This window comes from Hibiscus syriacus, unplaced genomic scaffold (assembly GCF_006381635.1).
Source record: "Hibiscus syriacus cultivar Baekdansim isolate YM2019G1 unplaced genomic scaffold, ASM638163v2 tig00007179_pilon, whole genome shotgun sequence".
Classification (NCBI taxonomy): Eukaryota; Viridiplantae; Streptophyta; class Magnoliopsida; order Malvales; family Malvaceae; genus Hibiscus; species Hibiscus syriacus.
The window spans coordinates 442,630-464,026 of record NW_024062128.1 but is presented as its reverse complement, the minus strand read 5'-3'; the positions used below and the strand labels follow the sequence as shown (position 1 = coordinate 464,026).

General features: G+C 34.3%; 1 protein-coding gene and 1 pseudogene across 1 annotated transcript; both read right to left on the bottom strand.

Moving 5' to 3' along the window:
- Nucleotides 1-2,415: 2,415 nt before the first annotated feature.
- Nucleotides 2,416-5,683, bottom strand: LOC120201366 (annotated as a pseudogene).
- Nucleotides 5,684-12,365: 6,682 nt separating this feature from the next.
- LOC120201303 (alcohol dehydrogenase 1-like) lies at nucleotides 12,366-13,233 on the bottom strand. The gene is made up of 2 exons (XM_039201937.1): nucleotides 13,101-13,233; nucleotides 12,366-12,835 (listed from the first exon to the last, which is right to left on the bottom strand). Exons 1-2 carry the CDS (start codon nucleotides 13,231-13,233, stop codon nucleotides 12,366-12,368), a joined length of 603 nt encoding a protein of 200 aa, XP_039057868.1.
- Nucleotides 13,234-21,397: the final 8,164 nt, after the last annotated feature.

Below are 21,397 nucleotides of genomic sequence, written 5' to 3'. Positions count from 1 at the left end.
ATTGGTAGATCCATGTGATCTATGAACTAATCTGTTACCTGACAACCATATCTAATTAGCATGGAAATCTATAAATAATCATTAACACCATAAGTCTGATAATAAAATTAAATGTCACTATATAAATCACCATGCAAGGCTGGATGGAGGAATCTCTCATATCTCTCTCGTTCATAATATTTTTCAGTTCATCTATTCTCCCTTTCTTCTTCGTTAAACAACCGTATGTGACTTTCCGTCCAAATCAGAAGAGATGAATAGTCAACATTATATAGTTTTGGTTTTACTTTGCCTTGTCAAAACACTTTCACTCATCTGACGCTGTTTGTTTATGCATGAACTGACCTCAATGTGTAACTAATTAAACATCAATACCGATCTGCAGATAACATATTAAATAAGCATGGTTAGTGACAATTTCTGGAAAAACGATGAATCATTGAATGGTAGCAGACAGATATTACAATGAGCCAAAGCAGGTAGAAATACTTTACAGAAACACATACACATAGTGCTGATCGCACTTTGGTGTAAAGCTTAAGAGGATACAAAAAGAAAAGCAAAATAAATAAATAAATAAATAAATAAAGGGGAAGAATGATGAAATGCCCCAAGACAAGGACCTCCACAAGGAATATTAAGCTAAAAAAAGACTATTAATACATATAATGGTGCTGAAGAGTTGTGTGAAATATCAAACATGTAAAACACACTTTGCACTGCAAAAAAAAAAAAAAAAATTAGCTGACCCTCATTTCCATATGTTCCGGACAATTACAGTCCTTTGCATGATTGTTGTCAATCACATAACCATTAACTCTACTATGCAGCTAGGTTTTATCTAATCGATCTACAAATAATTATTATCATCTTGGGTCTAATATCAACAATAAAGACTCGTATATAAACCTCATATAAAATTAAAGAGAAATTATTATTTTCTCTCTCGTTTTGGACACTCTTACTCTTAAGAGTTCATCATATTCTTTAGTATGTTCATCTTCTCTGTTACATCTACAGAACCATCGACCGCGGTTTTTTTCTTTGGACCATCGAAAAGCCGTCACAATTCATTTTTCTTATCATCAAATCAATATATATCATTATGTTAGAGTTATGACCAAATTTCTTCCTATACCGGCCCACGAAGTTACAATCAAAACAGTAATAAAAGCGTAAGGCCTACGATAGACCTACACGACAGGGTTGATAGACATATTAATTTTGTATATAAATCAAATTTGATCCGACCTATGGACGCATAATAAAAGTTTCTTCTCCTCTACTCGTGGTTTTTCCTGTTTTGAAATTTTCACGTAAATCTAGATGTTATTTATTTTTTTTTCAATCATTTTGTTTGCCCGTTAATCATTTTGAAAATCATAACACAGATTTTAGTGATGAAATATATTAATTTTGTATATGAATTTAATCTGATCCGACCTATGAACAAATCTAAATTAAAGTAATCTCTAGAGAGTTGATATACCTTTCCAGATGTTGATCTTTTTCTAAGATTAGAAGTTAGGCTGATGCTCTAACCTTTTGCAAGTTACCATTTAGTTTGACGAAGGCAATGTTATGACGATGATAATGCATAATAATATTTTGATTCTCCAACCACACAGGTGAGTGCAGCTTAAGGGTTTTTTCACGTCACTTTCGCACTGCTTTTCTATGAGCAAATCGGCAACTACAGAAATGAATCGTTCAAGAGTAGCAGCAAACTCGTGCTGGCTGGTTCATTTCACCATCTTCGAGTCTTTTCTGTAAAGGTGAGAAGAAAGAGTTGTCAGCACTTTGACGTGTATCATCTTGCAATCCTAATATTCAAAATCAATGGTGCTCTCCACGTGTCCATTTGATATTACAAAAATCAAATTCATAATTCTTCCAAAATACCCAGAAAACAGTTGCAGAAGATGGGCTTCTGGTAATAAGTTTATGGAAAATGATATTTTGAGAAAGCTAATATTTTTTTATGATGGGATATTTTACACTAAAACATTAGACATATACCACATCAATATTTAAGATATAAAATATATGTTTTGTACAAGTTTGAGGCACGAAATATATAAAGCATTTTGAAAATATAATGTCGCGTTTACATCTATATACATGTGATAATTTTATGTCAAAATTTGAACACGTGATAATATTATATTAATTTTTATGACGCGTTATATCAAAATTTTAGATACGTAATAATATTATATTAATACTTTAAATATATGATAATATCACATTAATATTTTCGACACGTGTAGTTTACCCTTTTTCTCGTCATCGTTAATCGATATAATTCAACACGCATATACCAGAGGATTTTACCCAGCTTTATAACTAATATTAAGCTAAAAACGATACATTCAAATACACTGGCATTCTTGGATGGAAAGCTTTCTGATAAGGTTTTTCAACCAAAGGAGAAATATATGCTTACTTCCTTCTACTTCACCCATTAAAACAAAGCCTAGTGAAATAATTTAAAGTGTTTTTAACTGTTTCAGGTTAGATGGCATCTAAAAAGGATATGCTTAGAGATTCCAGTCAGTTAACTAGGCAAATTACAGCATAAGCATTTCTGCCATCCATTTTTCGAGATGAGACCTCCATGTTGGCAATGCTAGGAAATCACGGTAGTGTAGAGTGGTTACCTGCAGTTTAGTCCACCGGAACCTCAACTTCCATCTTCAAACCGGAGACTCTGAGAAGACTTGAAAGAAAGCGAAGTGAACCGCAACCAGAAGAATCCTAAAAGCACTGATCATTTATGTAGAAGCTCAGATTATGCATCTAATGTCTTTCCAAAAATGGTGAGAATGTAATGCTAAGAGCTAGATGTAAAGGAAATTTGCTAGAAGAGCCACAAAAATTGGATCTATGGAAGTTAGGAAAATCGAGCTGATCAAGACTTTGACCTCTCAGGGAATAACTCAAATGAATAAAAGAAAGTAGTCATAGACAATGCAAACGAGTAGGCACAGGCATGCTATAAAGTACACACTCTTTTAACATGAGCACACCTACTTAAGATGTGACTGAAGTTTCTCTATTATGGGTCATGTACTCATATCATGTTGTCCTCTCCCCAAATTAACTAGTTCTCTTACAAGGTACTCTAATTTTTGTTCATGTGCCATTCGGATCAGACTAAAATTCAAATGAACTTCTATTCACCAAACGTACTCCAATTTTTGTTCAAGTTAACTAATTGTCTCATTGCTCCTTATTATGGTGCTTTAAATCTAAGAGCATGATGTTTTTCTCCTTTTCAGCCCTCCTCCTCTTGTGCATTAAATCTAAGAGCATGACAGGTTCTGTAACTAATGCATGATACTTCTTCACCTCTTATCTTTATATTCGTATACATTTGCTTGCTCGAGAATCTAGAATAGTGGATGCTGCCTTTCTATTTCAACTGCTTTCCACGGTCTGTCAACCAGAAACTAACTTTCAACTGGTAAAGGAATTAGATCATAGTTATAAAGGCAAAGGTAAGAAATACATTGCAAGATGACCTGTAATGCTAGCTCAAATAGAGATTGGCCTGACAACTCTAATGAACACCCCTATCCTGAATAAAAGGAAGCAAAGTCTAGCAATAATCTGGTGTATTCTCAATGCATTACCAACAATAACTAAGCTACTCCTTACCGCTATTGAATAAGCCACATGCATCATATTCTGCAATTGAACTCGAATTCAACACTATACTCGTTTATGATACAACTACCCTGTTCCCCATCACCATTGAATAAGCTACATGCACAACTGAGTTCAATTCAACACTAGATTCTCAACCAGCTAGAAAAACTGAGATGCTCTTTTATAGTTTCCATTTAGTTCCTTTGGTCTTCCTCTGCTCTTAACATCTGTATCCTCCATTAAATTGTATACTCTCAAAAGTTAACAAGAAGCTGATATTTTCCTAATTCAAAATGGGGATACAGTGGTCTACGAGCTAAGTGTATTTATTTTGGAGCTTCAACAGAGATATGTCCATAATCATTTAATCTATGAACAGTTTTAAGACTTTGTTCTAATATTAAATGGTAAAATTTCAAGCAATAAATTCTTAAAGTGAACTATCTACTATATATATAACAGGTTTTGAAACAACTCTATCCTTCAAACCCTTCTTTTGTCTCTCCTTTTGCCTTGACATCACATTATTAGCCTTGTTAAGTTAAAACAAAAAGAAAGTACGACACTATTCAAAGGCTGAAACACCAAAAATATCACATATAAAGTCAATGGTACCTTTACAAAGTCTGACAGACCTAGCAGGGACTCCTTAATGTAACCTGCTTCCTCAAGAACTTGAGTCAAAACTTGCTGTTCCAATAGCCAAACACAAAAAGCACATTGAGTGTAAAGCAACCAGATCTAAATATTCTAATTTCTAGTGACAAAAAGATTTAATGCCACAACACTGCATGCAGTATTTGTATCTCGACAGAATAAAAATACTTTGCAGTTAGTAAAAGGAGGCATTTCTAATAACAAGTCAAACTATGGGCTAAAGAAACACTCATATCTAGCATTCCCGACATTAAGAATCCAAGAAAAAACTTTTGCAGACCTGTAACAGCATGTCTCTTTACAATAAATTAAATCGCAAAGAGAACAATGATTTTTAAGTGCTTCTGAGATTGTCATCCGTTTTCTCCAACTACATCCCGTCCTTTCTTCAACATTGATTTGTTTGGTGAGTGGTTAATATGAGGGGCTAGTAAAAAGGAACGATACTTTAGCTGATCATTTGTTTTAAAAAGTAAATTATCTCAAAACTTATTCTTCGAAACTGCAGCTTATTGACATTTTTGCGAATGAAAGAGCAATAGATTGACACGCAAAAAAGACAAAATATCCGTCCAGTTAACTAAACAAAGATAAACATTGAAAGAAAAATCAATCAAGAACTATACTAACCTTCCTCTGCTTTTCAGATATGTATTGGCCAGTCAAATCATGAAAAACATCCAACATGTCATTAAAGGTAACTTTCCCATTGCCATCTGAATCATACACCTTGAATATAACTACAAAACAAATTTGCAAATTTCAGTTTTTGAAAGAATCAATTAACTAAATTTGATATTATTTAAAAAAAAAATTGGAACCATTACATTCGATTTTTTGCTGCAAAGTAGCACAAGGACTAAACGCAGACAAAAACGCTACGAATTCCTTGAAATTCAATCCATCTACCACCCTCAACAATCTCTGCCAAATTTTCCAAAACATAATTTCACCATAAAAGCACTGTAACAACTCACATTATATAGACAAGAAATGAACAAATAAATTCTTTTAAAAAGAAAAGAAAAGAAAAAACCTGAGAGAGAGGATTAAAAGCAAACTCAGGCACGGACAAGAACTCCTCGGAGGAGACGAAACCGCCGCCTTTTCAATCCAACTGACAGAATCTCTCGTATAGAGAAACGATCTCCTGCTGCGAAACTGCAGATCACCCAGAAAAACACACACACAAACACATAATCAAAGGCTCTGAAACCACTAAGTCGTAACAAGATCAAACTTCGAAACGTAAATATAAGCAAAATGGCTGCTAGAGTGAGTCATTTACACGCGTTGTTACAATGCTGTTGTACTTCTTCGATATCGTACTGAGTCAGCATCGATGAGAAGTTTCCCATTGAATTCTTCCAGTGAAAGGGAGTTTTGATTCCAAAATTTGAAAAGAAAAAAAAAAGAGTTTTAAGCAGTAATATTAAAACAATTTTTTGTTTGTCTTCGCAGTAGAGACGTGGCAGGGAAAGTAAGGTGAATGGGGTAGTTGGGGGAAGGCGCGTGGATGAAAGGCGCGTAATATTGGCGTTTGAATATTGGGTAGTTTAGTAGTAGTTTATAGGGTAAACTAGGTGTTTAGTACACAAATTATTAATTTTGATATATTTTAGCACTTAATTTTTCAAAATCATATTTAACGTTTAGTTTTTGTTTTATTTTATTATCTCAACGTAAAAAACTTAACGGACGGGTCTATAATCACCAACCGTCGCATCCGTTGGTCGATGAAGTCCAAACTTTCCAGTCTGCATTTTTTCGACCCCTTAAACGCTATTTCGACCTCCGTTTCAATGGGAAAAGCCTCAATCTCCACTAGGCCTGTAAATGAACTGAACATTCAGCGAACCATTCATGAACCGTGCGGCGAGAAATTCGTTTATGTGTGTTTATTTATTAAATGAACGAACATGAACAAGATTTTGTGTTCGTTTAATTAAATGAACGAACACGAACATAGGTCTCGTTCGTTTATGTTCGTTCGGTTATGTTCGTTCATTTATGTTTAACTCAATCTTCTTAAATCAATTTTGGTGACCAATTTGTAAGTATCTTAAAAATATTAATTAATCTGATATTCTGATGACCAACTCCATAATTAACCCAATTTTATTTGGAGATTAAATCTAATATGTTAACCCGTGAGGCACCTCGCACCTATATTCATTTTCCCTTTTTTTTCTCAAACCCTAGTGTTCACTGGAGAGTAAAGACAATCAGTGAAAGCTTCAAAACAAGTTATATTATAATGCAATATGAAGTTTTACAGGTCTGTTTTCATTTCTTTCTCTGATTTATTTGGCTTAATAGTTTATATGTAAAGTTATTGTGGGTATCTTCACATTTAAAACTCAAGAAAACATCATACTTCTTTCTAGAAATAGATGGGAAGATAAAGGTAACAAACAGAAGTATATAAGCATCAGTAAAGAGAAAAATATATAGAATTTGCCAGAAAACAAAACAAAAGTTTCTATGCAATTTCTGAAAAAGATTGTAATAGTGGAAGTAATGGGTTTTCCAGGAATAACCCATTAATAAGTAGAAAATACACTTTGACAATAAACTTTTGTTTTCATAGTTCTTGTGTGACTTTTAGTTGTGGAGTAGACTTTAGGTACGTTAAAATTTTGAATGGTGGTTTAGCAATAATATCAGTTAGATATGTAACATCGGAGGGATTTCGGATCTATGTTATTGCCTTGTAGTCTAATTTGTACCGTTCGAAATCTTCATGCTGTTAAATTTTCTACTCTGCCAATGGAAAGAACCATTATTAACAAATCTCACTAAAGTCTGACATTGATGTCACAAAACTTTTAGCCGACGAATTTATTATAATAACGTAGTGGAAAATGATTGTTCATATATAATCATGGACCACTAAGATAAATGTTATAGTGTTAAATTAAAGTCGTGTGAATCATTTAATATATTTAAAAGATCAATCGAAATATTCGATATCTTCAAACATTTCATCACTGTTAATAAGCTCTTACGCTATTTATCATTGTAGATTTGGTTGATTTGCATTGTCGACTATTTTTCATGAAAGAACAATGGAAGGTAGGGTCTCCAACGTTTATGTTCGTTTATGTTCGTTTATGTTCGTGTTCGTTTATGTTCGTTTATTTATTAAATGAACAAACATGAACAAGTTATATTCCTTAATGAACGAACATGAACAAAAAAAAATTTGTTCGTTTATGTTCGTTTATTTATTAAATGAACGAACATGAACATAACTTCGTTCGTGTGCGTTCGGTTCATTTACAGACCTAATCTCCACAAATCAACGATGTACTCTTGGATTTCTTCATCCTCCGATCTCTATGGTCCATTATTCGATGGGTATGACTATGTTGGTCGACTCATCATTCTCTCGTGGTCCACCGTTCAGATTAATCATTCGTCCACCGTATCTATGACACATCATCCCATCCGTTAAATTTTTAATAGCATATTACTAAAATGGAACAAAACTAAACATTATGTATGATTTTGAAAAAAATAAAAATTTAAGTACTAAAACAAATCAAAATTAATAATTTAAGTATTAAACACATAGTTTACCCTAATTTATATGAAAAGTTGTTAATATGATGATTAAAAAAAATGTAATGAATAGTTTTCACTTTCATTTTACTTCCTTCGGCTTTGGGGGTGTAAATGAATTAAATTATCCACAAGTAAAATCATATTTATGTTTATTTGTTTATTTTTCATAAAATGTTTATGTTTTATTTGTATTTATTTAAAATTCGATATCATATTTATTTATTTATTTTTAAAAGTGTTTATATTCGTTCGTTTGACATTTGTGAATATATTTGTTCGGCAACCAACATTCATTTTTTTTTTATTTGCAAACTAAAGAAAATGATAAATTATATCATTATTCCTTAAATTATAAGGTTCATAATTTAAATTCCAAAGTTCATCTTATATTTATTTAGCTCATATTTTCATCAACATTTAAAATATAAAAAAGTAAAAAGAGAATGAGATCCAAATAAACGAGTCAATAAATGAACTTATAAATAAGTTAATAAACGAACTTATAAAAGATTCGATGAACAAACTTGTTCGTGAACATAAACGAACAAATCACACATTTGTTTATGTTCATTCGTTTATTAAATGAATTTAAAAAATTTATTAGTATTTATTTATTTAACTTAGTAAATGAATATAAAAGAAAATTATACGAACAATTTACGAACAACCTGTCAAATGCTATATTCATTTATAACCTTATATTAGAGGTTAATTTACTAAAATAAACTGTTTTTAAAAATTAAATATTAAAATAACATTTATTTTTATTATTTAACGAAATAATGTTTTGTTATCAAAATCTTAAGAAGGCACAGTTGAATGCATTTTTATACGCTCCAGTTTTAGAAAGACACAATGTAACCCCTCATACCGATGCAGATAACCCGATTCAATCTAGAGTGTTACATTAGGGCCACAGGAGCGACCCACCGTAAAAATAGCAGAAAATTTAAAACTTTTCTTAAAACATGTAAACTCATAAAATCATTTATGAATACAAAATAAATTTTATCAGTATTCGAAATAAAACAGATTTTCAGACTCTTATATAAAACAAAATACAATTACATGCCCCTTATTCACATGTATCATCCTCTGCAAGCAACGCTGGAAGAACTCTCTTATTGATGTCAATAGCAACACTGATACAATTCTTTTAACATGGAATGGTGAGTAATAGAGTGAGCTTCGGAAAGCTCAGTAATACAGAACTACCAGATGATGTTACAGGGCATGTAGATAAATGGGAAACCATATAATTTCCTTATTGAATCAGACGTATACCAGTTTGCGGAATAATCTGGGATTTCATTAGTAGTTCAACGAGTAGAAACTATAAAGATCTCAGTTCATAAGAAGCATTCATGGTATGACGTTTTCAGGAGATAGAATAGGATGTCTAGTGTGTTCCAATCAAAACCAGTGAAAAGATATATTTCTTTTAAAACCATTGCGGAACCCTTCAACCAAACTCCATTATGCAGTTCCCCATAACTGCGTCTGTAGGGCTTACCCTAAGCATACAGCAAAGGGAGCCAACCTAAGGATATGCCATGGGGCCCAAGGGTATCCTTAGGTCTTACCAGTTGGATCAGGGCTGTGCCACCATACTCCAAAATTCTATCCATATAAAACTCCGATAGAAATCAGTTTTAGCCATAAATTGTAAACATGAAATAAATCGTATAATTGATTTCCACCTGTACATCATAAATAATCTAATTATTAACCCAACGGAGTGTATTGGGGCCTGAGAGCCTACCCAAGGATCACCTTAGGTCCGTAATAAATTTTCAGCTTGATCATAGTTGTACTTTCAGTCTACCCATATAATATCTCAATAAACAATTCCATTAGTAACCAATATTATTCATGGTCCATAAAACAATAACCATCATTTTAATCCAGTGAAATAAGAAACCTGATAACATATTTCAGGTACCATAATTCATAAACCAATAGTTTCCATGATTTCATAAATTAGGAAAAAATCATATTTTTCAGTGAAAACCATAATTGGAGATCACATACCATGTTGCCATGATTCATAAACCAGTAAATCAATAATTTCGTTAAAACTTATTTTAAAATATATAAAACCGTCATGTAGTACATATAGAACACACTAGAGAATCAAATTATTTTTTCAAAGGTGGTTTGTAGTTATCCGGATGTATAACATGAAACTTGTACAATTTGATCAGATTCTAAGAACGAGGTTCTATTGAAGAGAATCGATTACTAATCGATCTAGTTAGACATTTAAGATTGATACTTTAGAATTCCACTATGATTTCATGTACATCAGGAATAACCGGAGTGATTTGAGTTGATAAAGAAGAAACGAATATTCAGGGCATTTACCATCCATGTCAATCGATCGTATTATCGAACAACTTGAGGTGAACAACTCTTAGAACTAATTCATGTTGACTGGTAAATTCATTGCCCTTCCTGGTATTCACTCTATAATACTAAAAATCATTGTCCATAGACCATCTTCAGAATCATGACTGAATATATCTTAAGGAGACGAACAAATATTCTAACAGTTTTTAATTCATTTCCATGTTTCAACTATATCAAAAAATGTCGACGTATTGAATTTATGGTTCATACCCTATAGGGATGATACGTTATGTAAGTTCATCCGAATTTCCAGACTTATCCCAATCACTTACTTAATCCTCAGTCCTTGAGGTTATTTAGTTCATTTAGCATTCAAGTCCATTCCAGTTACTTCGGGGTTTTCCAAAGTAATCCAGACGTTTCTGAATTTTGGATAGATATTGTACTTCCGTTCAATTCAATATGGTCTTTGTGGTTGATTTGTCTAACAAATATCAAATTCATATTACTGAATGTGATTTAGAGTTGAGTTGAGCTAAGTACTTCCAGAATTATCATCGATCCAAACTTGAGAAGACGAACACACATTCAAGTGATATCTATGCCATTCAAATACTGACATAGTATTATCGTTGATCGACCCGCATAAGATGTTTTCCCTAACTTAGGGCAATGTCACATTCATATTTATTTGAATTCCTTAATGAATCCAAGACATTTATTTAGTTTAGACCATAAGGGCATTTTGGTCATTTTGATGCTCTATGTTTTTTCATTCATTTAAAAGCTTGAGGATATCAATTTATTCCTGGGCTTGGTGATATTCTTGGTTCATTTCCATTACAGGGGTATTTTGATCATTTTATCGATCCAATGTTTTTCAATCATTTCCTGCCGTCCGATCTTATTATTTAATCAAACGTATCATCTTTTCCAGACCTTTTTAAAAAAATTCTGACAAGAGAGCACCCTCGATAATTTATTCTTAACTCAGAGATTTTCAGGTTAATTGCCTTCTCAGAAGTTACAAACATGTAATCAGAAATTTTTTTTGTACAAAGACAGATCTTAACAATTAAATCTGTAATTTATCGAGTTAAGTATAAATCCTCAAAGTGCTTTCTCATTCAAGGTTAATTCAGACAATTATTACCTCTCAAGGGCATTTTCATAATTTCATAACCAAATAATTCCGATGTTAAACTCTTAACAAGGATAATATAATTTTGGAGATCCTAGGGTTAATTATTTTCCTAGATAATCCCTGAACTTGAAAATTTATTTCTTATCAAACTTTCAGAGTCATTTCTTGTCTTTTTTACAACATAATGATATTTTCATAATTTTACTTAATCGAAATATTCTCATAAATTTATCACTTAAACCGTATTCGGTTCGAATCCATCCATAATCTAACATGCATAATAGACCAATCATATATATCCATGCATTTATCCATTATCAACATGTTCCATAAAGCATAAAGAGGTAGTAATGTATTACCTCGATTTTCATGTCATACTGATGACCATATAAATTCCATTCGAACGCCCTCAATCTTGAATTCAACTTCCAATAATTCCTCAAATACATAACATAAATTTCATCAAAAACGGAGCTTAATTGCGAAAAATGGATCGAATCAGGTGATTAATCAGTGAAAAACAACTTACCAGGTTCGAATTTGTTGAAACGAACTTCGGAATCGGACTCAGAATATCAACTAAACTCAAAATATTACTCTTGAATTCTAGCTCACCAACTTGATTTCTAGCTTCAAATATTTTTCTAACGAACACGGATTCTATCGTACAAATACGACTTCAAATAATTTTCCTCGCCATAAAAATAACTTATTAGGATCTAATTAATAATCTGGGACCCAATTGTTAAAACTAAAAATCTTGTGAAGCCACTACACTATTTAATTACTAAAATTAGGGACTAAATCAAATTAATTTAAACTATTTAACTAAAGATAAAATTATGTAAACACTTATGAACAAGGTTAAGTTCTCACTAATTTCTGCGATTTTTCCCTTTTTTTTTTCTAGCTACCTCCCACGTGGCTTCACTATTGAAATATTAATTCATTTTTTTAATCTTTTCTTTCCCAGTTCTTTCCTTTCCTTATTATTTTTCTACAACTGGTTCTTTAACGAAATGAAAACAAAGATGAAACAGAGCATGTCGTTGTGATTCCAAGGTACAATCCGAGCGAGTCCTACGGCACCCAAGCCGAAGATTACGACGCTTGATCCCGGCTGCACGTCCGCAACATTCCAAGCTGCCCCAACGCTAGTTGAGACACCACAACTTAAGAGGCTCATCTTCATCGAGGGGGCATCGAAGTCGATCTTTACGACGTAGGCAGAATCGATGATGGTGTCTTCGCTGAAGGTGGAGGTGTTGAGAAAATGAAAGATGGGGCTTCCGTCCTTAGTTGAAAACCTTGTTTTCCCCTCATTTAGCATCACACTCTTCACGATCCTTACAGCCTTGAATCCCTTAAAAAAATCAATTTCATTTGGTAAATTTTCATTATCATGGGTAATGTCACCATCCAAAGTTATTTGGGATCCACCATGTAAAATTTGGGAGTACGGGTTACCTGATGATGCTTGTTTGAGTTAATCACCATTGAAGGAGTATGATGGCATAATTTTTAAACGAGTTCGCAATATCTTCAATGCGGCACTTTGTTGTGGAATTAGCATTAAAAGACCATATAATGCTTTCATCAACCATACATGTCTTCCAGGTTCAAAAAGTTGAAATCTTAGATAAACGAATATTAGAGTTTCGAGCAAGTGAACCAATTTATCAAGCTGAACCAAGAATTTGACGTCAATATCTTCCTTTCATTCTTTGGATACGTTTCTTGATCTCTTGAGCACAAGCTTCACAGTGCATGTAAACTTTCAAGATAACCTCTTGAGGTTGTTGAGCAGATTCTCCTTTAGATTCATCTCCTTTCTTTCCATCTTCTTCAACCTTTTTCTCCTCCATGGTCCTGACGAATATGAAAGAGATTATTTATTACAAATTTTCACTCTGAGTTTGTAGGCTCAGAGAGTGATTTTATTTATAATAGATTATTACACTCTCTCAATCTCCTGAGAAATGGTTGGCTTGGTGCCTACATATAATAATGGCATTAACATGTGGCCATAATAATTGCTTTTGAATTGTAGGCCAAACAATGGTGAAATAAAATTCAAAATGAAAAATAGTAAACAAATACAATAATAGAGTTCACATCAGACAAAAGATAGAAAATTCACGTGAATTATAGAATCCCTTAAATCCCATATTCAACTAAAAAACTAACCCCACTGTCAACATACCTTTTTCGTCCTACTAGGATTCAAACTCTCAAAAATATGATAGAATTCTGCTAGGATTCAACTCCTAAAATAGGATAGAATTTTGCTATGTTTTAAACTCCTAAAGATAGGATCCACAAGCACTATAAATAGCCATTGTAGCTCACTATTGTAACACACGATTGACAGAGGATTTACACACAAAACACAGAGGAAAGCACGGAAAATACAAAGGCAAAGTTATTGTAAACGATTCGAAAAGGAAATAAAAGGTAGCATCTTTTTTATCTTTTTTTTATCTTTTTTTTGCATGTGCACGTTATTTTTCTTAAGATTTGGTTCGAATAACCTAAAACGTGGGTTGCGCCGATGACCAAAAAGGAGTGGGGTTTCGAAGTTTCGAACCTAGATCTACTCCCAAGGCATATTTATTTTTTTAAGTATTTAATATTCCCCCAATTACTTCGAAATTTGACCCCTGATTTTTTTTGTTCCAATTTAATCCCTTCATGTTTTAATTCCTTTTCTTGATTTCGCATTTTTTACTTATTATACTATATTTTATTTGTTATTATTTTCACTAACAATTATATCTATATATTTTTTATATATTATTATTTGTTTCATCTTCTTTTTTATTCGTATATATATATTATGTACATATAACTACATATATGTATTTTAGTGTTTCATTCTAACATCTATTTACGTATATTACCTTTTATCATTATTATATATATTATATTTATTGCTTCATTTTCTTTATGTGTATTTTATTTATTTATATATATTACCTTTTTATTTTATATTTATACTATTATTTACTATCATTTTTCTATGCTTTATTTATTTATTTATTATTTTATTTTATTTTATTTTATTTCTTTTTATTTTGGTTGAATTTATTTTTTTATTTTATTTTTTTTTTATATCTAACATGTTTCTCAACTCTTTAAGGGTACATTTTCAATCGAACATAGGTAAGTTTTGGATCGTTATTTTTACCTTTTAATTTAAAATTACAAGTTTCTTAATTAAGACAACTGAAAATTACGTAGTACCGAAAGGACGGTTCAAGGGTGCTAATCCTTCCTTGACCGTAACCGACTCCCGAGCCCGACATATTTCTGGTAAGACGCAGATCAGGTAAGAAATAGGGTATCCGATCAACCCATTTGTTTTAAATAAATGATCGGTGGCGACTCCAATCCATTTACCTAAGTCGAAGCCCAATTCCGGGGCCCAACCGAAAGACGGTTGCGACAGCTTGGCGACTCCGCTGGGGAAGCAGGTAAGCGAGTCAGGCTAAGGTAATTTCCAGTTGTCTTTTTAACGAAAAGGGTAAGTTTGAATTTTAAGGCAACATTTCGATCCTTATTACTTACTTTTGGTTATATTTTTTCGAGTAAATAGTTGGACTGACCGTTTTCTAATGATTTCAGCTTTCCAAACTTTTTCATCCAAAGGCTCTATACCCGAGCTCCGAACCCTTTTAAGTGGGGGTGAAAGCGACGCCTTCGTGTGAATTTATTCACCGTGTGGGCCTAGCAAGTAGCCTTAGGGATACATATACCTTATGCCTTCGTGTGAATTTATTCTCCGTGTGGGCATAAGGGAATGTTTCCTCTCGAGTTTAACTTAGTCCATACAAGCCTGTGATGGGTTTAGGACTAAGGGTCTGGTAAGCCCAAGGGGGCACCAACAAGGAGAACTCGGGTACCGTTTTTTTTAGAACCTAAACCGGGAGATGATGGAGAATTAGAGCCCACCCCAAAACCTCATTTCAAACCCTAGGATGCCGGAATTATTTCCTGCTTTACTTTCTGTTCAAAGCATGCAAACTAAACAAATATGCGGTTAGGATTTGTGTGAAATTAGCATGCGGGATAGAGATCATGTCCGGGTAGGAATTAAAGCATGCGGGGTAGATATCATGTGGGGTAGGATTTTTCGTTTTTATTATTGTTTTGATTTATCTCACTAACTCTATTTTACTTTTGTTCTCTTTTATTTTGTTTTCATTATTTGCATCATTTAAAAGAGGTGTTGATCCACCAAAAACTTGTTTGTTAAAACATGAATAATCTGCATTAATGGACAAAGGGGTTGTAATACAAGAGATAAGAATGCAGGGGTCCGGCTATGGTCCGAAAAGGGCTCAGAAAGAAAATGAGGACAATTTGCAAGACAATTATGTGTCACATTCATGGTGCCCACAATCAAGTACATCAAAAGTTAACTTTTCAAAAATGGGTTGACAAAGGTGGCAGGGGCAAGACGAGAAAAAGGTTACTGACCTCGAGAGTCCATTCAAAGACAACAAGAACAAGATGGCAAGTCACTGTCGACAAATTCAAGAAACAAGCAAATGAACTTCGAATAATCCCTTTGATGGAGGATTTCAATGGAATTTCCGATTCAGCAAAGGATGAAAGCCAGAGATGAAGTCATTCGACACTTTTTGGGAACCAATACAAAAAAAAACTCAACATTTTCACGGTTCATCCAGAGAGGTCGGAGCGGTTCGACAGGTTATTCAACCGGTGAAAGACGAAGGCAAATGACTAGTCAACCGGTTCCGGGCCTAGAGGATTTAGTCCGGATGTACCTTTAAATATGTTTATTGTCTCTTAAAAGATAAAACACTTTTGTCCCAATAAAGGTTATTTACAATAACATACATGTTTTTGGATCAATGCCTCGAACATTTCATGCATTTTTGCATTTTGCATATACATTTCATTTTTTAAGTATTTTCATAAACATGAAATATCTTCATGGAGAATTCGATGAAGTGGTTTTAACCACATGACACCACATGGAAGCAAGATTGTAACATCATAAAAAAACTATCACAACGAATGAGCCCAATCAGCTGGTTGTACGACTAAACCTGCCAAGATGATCTGAGAAAAAAGTCCACATATCCTAAGGGCTACAATGTTGAAGCTATTTGTAGTTGCCACATAGGATGCTCCAAACATTCCTCTGAGAACTATAAGGCGCTGAAGCGCAAGATCCAAAACCTGATGGATTCAGGGGCATTGACAGCTGAAGAAGGGGGCATGGCATATACCATTTGCACTTAGAGGATTGTTTTGTTTGAACACGTCACTGATATTTCATGTTTGCTTAATCTTTTAAACGATTGAATTTATGCTACTTTCTAAGGTGGAGCAATTGAACAAATTTTAATCTTTAGTTCTTCGAATATTAAATGAATTAAGGATTCTTTTAACTCTTCAAGAATTATAGATTTTTGACATATGACAAGATTAGACCTTTCTTATCATGTCTCAAACCCCAAAATGAAATACCTTGATCATTACCAAAAAAACCAAATTTTGACATACCTTCCCTTTGAAATTCTTGAACATTGTCTTTATCTTTTTGATACACCCATACCTTTCTTTGAGTCAAATAAAGTCACACCATTGTCTTTTTAGACTCACAATTGACATTTTAATACCCAAGGCATTGAGTTGTTCATTTGAACATGAGCATTCTTCTAAGACACAATTTGGGGCATTTCGCCGGGAGCCTGAACATTGAGATATGTTGGGAGCAAGGAGCAAAAAAAACAATTCATTCGAAATAATTCTATCACGCATTAACTACATTGTTTTCATGTGAATGAAATTAATCCTGAAAATCTATCCCCCTGGGGATACCTCTTCTGTGAGGACTTCCATGTATGAAATGATGAACGGCTTTCTTTCTTTATCCCTTCACAACAGGAGAAAATATATATCCCTTGCGTCCCCTTTTGAGCCTATAGTATTTTTTTTCTTCTGATTCAACCCTAACCAAGGATCACCCTCCACACTGGGGGGCAAGGTGGAGAAAATCTGCTCACATGAGTGAAGACATTGATTCAGATGAGATACCGAAAGGTGAACCAAATGCCAAGTGCGATGATTCAATCAGAACAAAAAAAAAAAAAAAAAGAAAAGAAACAAAAAGGAAAAAATAAGAACAAAAAAGAAAGAACAAAAATAAAAAAAAATGGGACAAAAAGCACATGCAAAATTCCCTAAAGACAAATGGTGCATCAAGCTTCAATGAGATTGATCAAGCATAATCATTCTCGAATCACTGAATCCCTTCACTCAAAGATCATAGAGCATCAAGAGAAAGAGACATTTTGAGCAAGACAAGATTGATGGCATCAGAATGAATTGATCCTTGGTTCAATACCCTGAAACACTTGTTTGGGCCTATTTATCCTTTTCTTTCATAACCACGAACCTTGGCCTACATTACGTGCCTTAAAAGTGCCTTCTAATCATACATGGATTTCTAAACAGAAGAGACTATCTTCAGATTTCATCCCGCCCATCAGGATTAATCTTTGTTTGCAAAAAAACAATGTAATTAATGTATGGTAGAGAAAAATAACAAATGGGGGTTCAAGACGTAAATCCTGAATAACGTCTTGAAACCAAAGGAGGATTCGAGTTGAAAACCTGAAAAGGCGGCTCGAATATAAAAATTGTGCAACTGAGGCGATCACACAAATTCCTTGATAAGGCATCACACAATCCGAGTGTGACAACGAAGGTTGGGAGTCAGAGAACACTTCCAGTAGAGAAGCATGCAAGCTACCCCATCAATCCTTTGAGCATCAAATACCAAACCTTTGACCAAACACAATGACCTGAGACTTTTTATCCTTTCCTTACTTGACCATCTCTCAAAGATAGCTTTGATCTTGACACTTGTCAAATAGCTATAATTTATTGAAGGATTAACATTGTAATTAATTCTTTGATATCCAATGAACTCTAGTTTTATGATTCGTCTCAATTGTAAAACCGTGAAAGGGGCAATATTTTTAAAACTTGGGATTAAACATTTTTTGAAACTCTTTTAATTGATATTAAAAGAGAAAGAAAAACATTTTTTTTTCAAACAAGACAGTCTCTCTAGAGTGAATCTTGGTAAATGACATGTGACTCTTAGACACAAAACTCATGCTCAGAATCAATGCTGAAGCAAGAAATGAGGAACATTTGGGGCATCTTTGAAGATTCAACATGAAATATTGGGGCATTTTTTGGGCATCTTTGGGGATTCAACATCCTAATACGAATTATCATGCCTTTTCAAGAGATAAAATATAACCAATTCAAGTTATATGCATCTTATGCAAACATTTTAGAGCATCATTTTTTCCCACATACATAATTTTTGCAGCTTTTAGAGTCAAGTTTCGACTTCAAAACGAAGGATACTCGATTCAAAAGCACCTTTAAAGATTGATGTTGGTTGCTTAACTCAGCAGCAAGAAGCTACACTTCAACCAATTTGACATATTGAAAGATCGACAGATCTTAGAATCAACTTCAGACGAGTTCGAGAGATAATTCAGAACCGATCCAGTTCGCATTTTCAAGTTGGATTTCAACTTCACGACGAAGGATATCCAATTCCTGGCTCAACTTCACGACGAAGGGGCCACCCACGATTTCAACTTCACGACGAAGGGAATCGTGCTCGCCATTGTCTCTCTTGAGACAGTTTCCCTTGAAACAAACTTTGTCTCTCTTGAGACAGTTTCCCTTTAAACAAATTTTTTTCTCCCTTGAGACAGTTTCTCTTGAAACATAAACATTGAAAACATTTCCCTTGAAATGAGTTTTGTCTCTCTTGAGACAGTTTCTCTTGAAACAAAATTTTGTCTCCCTTGAGACAGTTTTCTCTTGAAGCATCATCTTTGAATATGTTTTCCTTGGAACTAATTTCATCTCCCCGTGAGACAATTTCTTTTGGAACTAAGTTTTGTCTCTCTTGAGACGGTTTTTCTTAAAACAAAATTTTGTCTCCCTTAAGACCGTTTCCCTTGAAACAAAAAATATCTTTGAGATCGTTTCCCTTGAAACGAGTTCTGTCTCTTTTGAGACAATTTCTCTTGAAGCATCATCTGAACCGTTACACTCAGCTCAGACACATACTTGAGAAGCATTTCTCAAATCAAAAATAGAATGTGCACATCAGATTTGAACATTTGAAGAATTCAAGATAAGGGATCAAAATTTGAAGATTCAAGAATCAAGATTCCAGACAGGCAACTGGAGATCGAGATTTCTCTCTAGAGCCCCGAGATAACATATGTTGCATATGCATTTTAGGCACACCTAAGAGCATTGCATCCATAGCATCACATATATGCATAACTTTTTCAGGTTTTAGCTAGAGTTAATTTCAACTTCGCGGCGAAGGATATTGCACTCAAAGCGACACAATTTGCTCGAGAGTGGATTTCAACTTCACAATGAAGGATATTGGACTTCAGACAACGCAAGCTCAACTTCACAGCGAAGGGGCGGCTGACTGTCGACAAGCAATTTCGGAGCCAATCTCAACTTCACAGCGAAGGATATTGGACTCGAGACAACACAAGTTCAACTTCACAGCGAAGGGACGGCTGGTTGTCAATAAACAATTTCCCAGTTTCAGGGCCAATTTCAACTTCACAGCGAAGGATATTGGACCCAAGACAGCACAAGCTCAACTTCACAGCGAAGGGGCGGCTGACTGTCAACAAGCAATTTCGGAGCCAATCTCAACTTCACAGCGAAGGATATTGGACTCGAGACAACACAAGTTCAACTTCACAGCGAAGGGACGGCTGGTTGTCAACAAACAATTTCCCAATTCCAGAGCCGATTTCAACTCCACGACGGAGGATATCGTGCTACCCGAGACAACACAAGTTCAACTTCACAACGAAGGGACGGCTGGTTGTCAACAAACAACTTTTCAGTTTCATCCGCGATTTCAACTCCACGACGGAGGATATCGTGCCACTCGAGACAACACAAGTTCAACTTCACAACGAAGGGACGGCTGATTGTCAACAAACATTTTTCAAATTTCAGAGCCAATTTCAACTTCGTAGCGAAGGATATTGGACTCGAGACAACACAAGTTCAACTTCACAACGAAGGGACGGCTGATTGTCAACAAGATTTCGTTCAGAGTCAATTTCATCTTCACAGCGAAGGATATTAGACTCGAGACAGCACAAGCTCAACTTCACAGCAAAGGGGCGACTGACTGTCAACAAACAATTTCCCAGTTCCAGAACCAATTTCAACTTCACATCGGAGGATATTGGACTCGGAACAATATTTGGATTTCAACTTCATGGCGAAGGATATCCAATTCTCAGGCTCAACTTCACGACGAAGGGGCCCTGTACGATTCCAATTTCACAAACAGATTGACCCAACTTCACGACGAATGAGTCATCTGTAACGCATCAACACCGAAGTCTTCAGGTCAAGTTTCACCTTCACGACGAAGTATCTTGATCCAGAAGACGATTCAAAGGCCACTCGCCAAAAGCTTTGAGTTCGATTCCAACTTCACGATGAATGATATAATGCTCAGAAGCTTCCAGATGAACTCGACTTCACGACGGAGGAGTCATCCGTAACTCAATTCGACAGGGAGTTATTGAAACATCAGAGTCAATTTTCAACTCCACCGAACGAAAAGTGTGTCTTTCAATCTTTGCCCTATCCCCGTTACACGACTATGGGCAAAGAGGGGCAGCTGTCAACATACCTTTTTCGTCCTACTAGGATTCAAACTCTCAAAATATGATAGAATTCTGCTAGGATTCAACTCCTAAAATAGGATAGAATTTTGCTATGTTTTAAACTCCTAAAGATAGGATCCACAAGCACTATAAATAGCCATTGTAGCTCACTATTGTAACACACGATTGACAGAGGATTTACACACAAAACACAGAGGAAAGCACGGAAAATACAAAGGCAAAGTTATTGTAAACGATTCGAAAAGGAAATAAAAGGTAGCATCTTTTTTTATCTTTTTTT

Excerpts from the sequence above, each read along its gene's own strand:
- LOC120201303 (XM_039201937.1), bottom strand. The coding sequence starts at position 13,233 with ATGGAGGAGAAAAAGGTTGAAGAAGATGGAAAGAAAGGAGATGAATCT. Across the intron at positions 12,836-13,100 it reads TGCTCAAGAGATCAAGAAAC|GTAACCCGTACTCCCAAATT; the intron begins GTATCCAAAGAA and ends AAGCATCATCAG.